This window comes from Gadus morhua, chromosome 7 (assembly GCF_902167405.1).
Source record: "Gadus morhua chromosome 7, gadMor3.0, whole genome shotgun sequence".
Lineage (NCBI taxonomy): Eukaryota > Metazoa > Chordata > Actinopteri > Gadiformes > Gadidae > Gadus > Gadus morhua.
Window position 1 is genome coordinate 8,561,820 of NC_044054.1, and position 5,542 is coordinate 8,567,361.

The 5,542-nt window shown below is 43.8% G+C and overlaps 1 protein-coding gene across 1 annotated transcript in view; it reads right to left on the reverse strand.

Annotated features, from left to right (window-relative positions):
- Positions 1-404, reverse strand: part of ptgfrnb (prostaglandin F2 receptor inhibitor b) — a gene marked incomplete at its 5' end in the record, with an annotated part of 24,890 nt that extends 24,486 nt beyond the window's left edge. The window contains 1 exon segment of the mRNA XM_030359998.1: positions 258-404. Coding sequence (XP_030215858.1) covers positions 258-404 — 147 coding nt within the window.
- Between the last annotated feature and the right edge of the window lie 5,138 nt (positions 405-5,542).

Consider the following 5,542-nt stretch of genomic DNA (forward strand, 5'->3'; position numbering starts at 1 on the left):
TGATGTTGACGGTGTATAAACAGGGTGGTGTTGACGGTGTATAAACAGGGTGGTGTTGACGGTGTATAAACAGGGTGGTGTTGACGGTGTATAAACAGGGTGGTGTTGACGGTGTATAAACAGGGTGGTGTTGACGGTGTATAAACAGGGTGGTGTTGACGGTGTATAAACAGGGTGGTGTTGACGGTGTATGAACAGGGTGGCGTTGACGTGTGTGAACAGGGTGGCGTTGACGTGTGTGAACAGGGTGGTGTTACCGGGGGTCGGGGTGTGCTTCCAGGTGACCCCCAGCCGGCCCACCGGGGGGAGGTGGGCGATGTTGGTCACGTGACACACCAGCTCCAGGGGGTCGGACGTGGCCTGGGGGTCCCGCACCGCAGAGAGGGCCAGAGAGAGGGTGGGCTCTGGGGGGGGGGGGGGGGGGAGAGAGAGAGCTTACATTAACACCCATACATTGGGATAGATAGATATAATTGAGAAAAACATGTAGATATACATTTGGTACAGATATATATCTAAATGACTTACACATACAAAGATATACATTTCATATAGGTATAACTGATATAAACAGATGTAGGTATAAATGAGAGATCCACATATATACACACACTCACACACACACGTATATATACACAAAGATACATATGTAGAGATAGAGATTTGATTAACATAGATACAGGTGATATCAATAAATATGAATTATATATAAATATATACAGATGAGCAATAGATAGGTGGTAGGCATAAGTTTAGGCACCCATGCTAAAGTTGACTCAAAAGAGGAATAAAAAAAAACATATTTTGGAAATTGATCTTAATGCCTTAATTACAAATGAGGAAAAATCCAACCTTTAAGGACACCAATTTGCTTCTTGCAATCCGTCTGCCTCTGATTCACAAAGCAAATTGGTGTCCTAATAGATTGGATTTTTCCCTCATTTGTTCAATTACCTCATTAAGATACATTTTCAAAATATTACTTTTTATTCCTCTTTTTAGTCCACTTTAGCATGGTTGCCTAAACTTATGCCTACCACCTCAGAGACACAGAGGAGATATAGATCTAGATACACAGATGATATAGACACACACACATATATATATATATATATATATATATATATATATATATATATATATATATATATATATATATATATATATATATATATATATATATATATATAGAGAGAGAGAGATCTAGATCCACAGATCTAGATCCATAGTTAATCTAGATCCGTCCGTCCGTCTGTCCGTGACAGGACAAAGGGCTCCAGACGGAGGACACGGGGCCCTGCACGACGCTCCAGGGGCCCGCAGAGAAGCGAGCTAAAGATACACTGAGGCAGCATCACTGCGCCCAGAGTGTGGAGGTGTGTGTAGTTGTGTGTAAAGGTGTTTGTGTGTAATGGTGTGTGTGTGGGTATAAGTGTAAAAGTGTGTAGGAGTAGGTATGTGTATATATGTGTGTACATGTGTAGGGGTGTGTGTGTTCGTATATTTGTAGGGGTGTGTGTGTTTGAGTGTAGGGCTGTGTGTGTTTGTATTTGTGTAGGGGTGTGTGTGCGCGTAGGTCTTAGTGTGTGTGTGTGTGTGTGTGTGCAGGTATGTGATCCAGATTGGACCTTTACGTATCAGTGAACACTGATTGAACACAAACACACACAATATCCCTCACAAACACACGTTCCCTGTTTTTACGCACACACTCCAGTACACTCACACCATCTTCCTCAAGCAGATTCAGAGAAACACAATTTGGAAAAGCTGCACATTCGTAAAATACAAACAAGGGTATAAAATGTGCATCTCTCCCTCTCTCTCCTCTCTCTCTCCCCCTTCTCCCCCTCTCTCCATCTGCCACGAGATGCATTTGGCGTGCACACACACCACTGACTCCCCTCACATCCGTCAAGACAGAGATGTTCCATTGCCAGTCCGTTTTCTGTCATGACACACACCCTCTGTCACACACACATACACTCTGTCACAGATACACGCTCTCATACACACACAACAGACAAGCAAGCTATTTTTCACACACACACACACACACACACGCGCACACACACACACACACACACACACACACACACACACACACACACACACACACACACCTCATTAAGGGATGTAATCTCCCTCCCATTCTCATTCTCTTCTCACCCAACCGCGTTGGTGCATCGTAGTGAATTAAAAAATTTTGCTTAGCTTTTTGATTTTTGATGTTGATGCACTTGCACGTTTCTTGCACTTTTATATCTTCATTGTTCAATGCACCGACTAAGTCGCTATGGACAAAAGTGCCTAAATAAATGTTATGTGATGTGATGTGTCATGTTAGGATCAACATCCCTGACTATCATTGCCATTCTGTTCTGTCTGATCACCATCACTATGATGTTCACCATCACGTTCTGTTCTGTCTGATCACCATCACTACGATGTTCACCATCATTACGTTCTGTTCTGTCTGATCACCATCACTATGATGTTCACCATCACGTTCTGTTCTGTCTGATCACCATCACTATGATGTTCACCATCACGTTCTGTTCTGTCTGATCACCATCACTATGATGTTCACCATCACGTTCTGTTCTGTCTGATCACCATCACTATGATGTTCACCATCACGTTCTGTTCTGTCTGATCACCATCACTATGATGTTCACCATCATTACGTTCTGTTCTGTCTGATCACCATCACTATGATTGTCACAACCATTATGTTGTTCTGTCTAGTCACCATTACCATCACTACGATTGTCACGACTCAAAACCATTGCCTAGTTTTCTGAATGATCCCCATCACTATCGTTTTCATTGCCTCCTGTTCAGTCTGAACATCATCATTATAATCTCCCTCTCCTTCTCCCTCCAGCTCCCTCTATCTCTCTATCTCTCTGTCTCTTTCCAACTCTCTCCCTCTATGGCTCTCTCATGTCACAGGCGTGTCGTGATTTGCCCACTGTTGTATTGCCTGATAACACCCCGCCCCATGTGCAAACGTTCACACACACACACACACACACACACAATCTCTCACAGTCCCTTACCAATCATTGCACCTTCCCTCCAACCTACTAATGTTGTTCTCACCCTGTGCACACACCCACGTGCATGTCCACACACACACACGTGCATGTCCACACACACACACACACACATGCATGTCCACACACACACACACACACACGTGTATGATTGTCCACACAGACACATACGGGCGCATGTCCACAGACATACACACACACGTGCATGTCCACACACATACACACACACACGTGCATGTCCACACACATACACACACACGTGCATGTCCACACACATACACACACACACGTGCATGTCCACACACATACACACACACGTGCATGTCCACACACATACACACACGTGCACATCAACACGCACACACGTGCACATCCCCACACACCCACGTTCTCACACACACATGCATGCTATAAATAGAAATCCCCCAGCTTGAAACAGGAGTAGAATGACCAATCGCCAGGTGAGTCCTAACGCATGACGGCCAATCGGTGAGCTCGATTACACCGACGCCCCCCTTACAGACAGACGTACAGACGTCTCGATCGGCTCTTCCACACATGATTCAATGCTCTGTAGCGCAAACCGCCAACACCTTTTTTTAACAAATAAAAACATGTCCGAGAGATGCCCCTGTCTTAGTCGGTCTGCCGGTGGTTGCCATGGTGACCACCCCCCCCCCCCCTCCATCCCCTATCACTATTGCATCACCCCTCCACGGTCTCTCTATTGTTCTACTGCTGTGCGCTGCTCATGCTTCTGCGGTTACCATGACGGAGCTCTCTCTCTTCAGTACTAAGGACCAATAATAATGTACGGTGGTATGAATACGTTTATGCACCTGTGTTAAAGTTGACTAAACAGAGGAAGAAAAAAATCTTCTTTTCAAAATTGATCGTAATGCCTTAATTAAACAAATGAGGAAACATCCAGTCTTTTAAGCAACCGATTTTCTTCTTGAATGAATAAAGTAACGTAAATAAATAAATATTCTTCATTAAAATACAGGGTGCATAAGTATAGGAACCCCCATGTTAAATACCCATAGAGGCAGGCAGATATTTATTTTTAAAGGCCATTTATTGTATGGCTCCAGGATACTATGTCTCCTGATAAAGTCACCTAGGCCTTTGGAATTAAAATAGCCCCTCATCGTCATCTACCCTTCACCATACCTAGAGAGTGGCATGGTTTTATTTCAGTTAGCCTATTATCCCTCTCTCTCTAAAGTACTCTCTTCTGCCAATGATACATAGTACTACCACCGATACTATATTAGTACTACTACCACCAACACTATACCACTACTACCACCAACACTATAGTACAACTACCACTACCCCCAATACTACATAGTACTACTACTACCACCACCACCACTACATAGTACTCCCACCAATACTTTAGTACTACATCTACTACCACCAATACATAGTACTACTTCTACTACCATCAATACTATACTATTTAGTACTATTACTACTGAAGTGCCCTTCCTAACGTAACCTTTGAGTCAATCCCTCTTAAGCTTCTGTCTGCCAGGAGAAAATATGGGTCTGCATTATTTATGAATACATTAATCCCCAAACCTTCACACCAGTCAGACACACACACGCATACACATCGCAAACACAATCACCGGAAGCCCTAGATGAGCCGCTGAACTAACCCTAGATGAACTGCTGAACTAACCCTAGATGAACTGCTGAACTAACCCGAGATGAACTGCTGAACTAACCCGAGATGAACTGCTGAACTAACTCTAGAGGAACCACTGAACTAACCCTAGATGAACCGCTGAACTAACCCTAGATGAACCGCTGAACTAACCCTAGATGAACTGCTGAACTAACCCTAGATGAACCGCTGAACTAACCCTAGATGAACCGCTGAACTAACCCTAGATGAACCGCTGAACTAACCCTAGATGAACCGCTGAACTAACTCTAGAGGAACCGCTGAACTAACCCTAGATGAACCGCTGAACTAACTCTAGAGGAACCGCTGAACTAACCCTAGATGAACCGCTGACCTAACCCTAGATGAACTGCTGAACTAACCCTAGATTAACCGCTGAACTAACCCTAGATGAACTGCTGAACTTTCCCTAGATGAACTGCTGAACTAACCCTAGATGAACCACTCTAATAAACCTAGATGAACCACTGAACTTACCCTAGATGAACTGCTGAACTAACCCTAGATGAACTGCTGAACTTACCCTAGATGAACTGCTGAACTAACCCTAGATGAACCACTCTAATAAACCTAGATGAACCACTGAACTTACCCTAGATGAACTGCTGAACTAACCCTAGATGAACTGCTGAACTTACCCTGACCCTGACACAACTACAGATTAACTACTGAACTAACCCTTACCCTCACACAACTACAGGAGAACCACTGAATTAACCCTAAATGAATTGATGAACTAACCCTCACCCTAACACAACTATAGCCTGGTCCTACCACTCTCGTACTT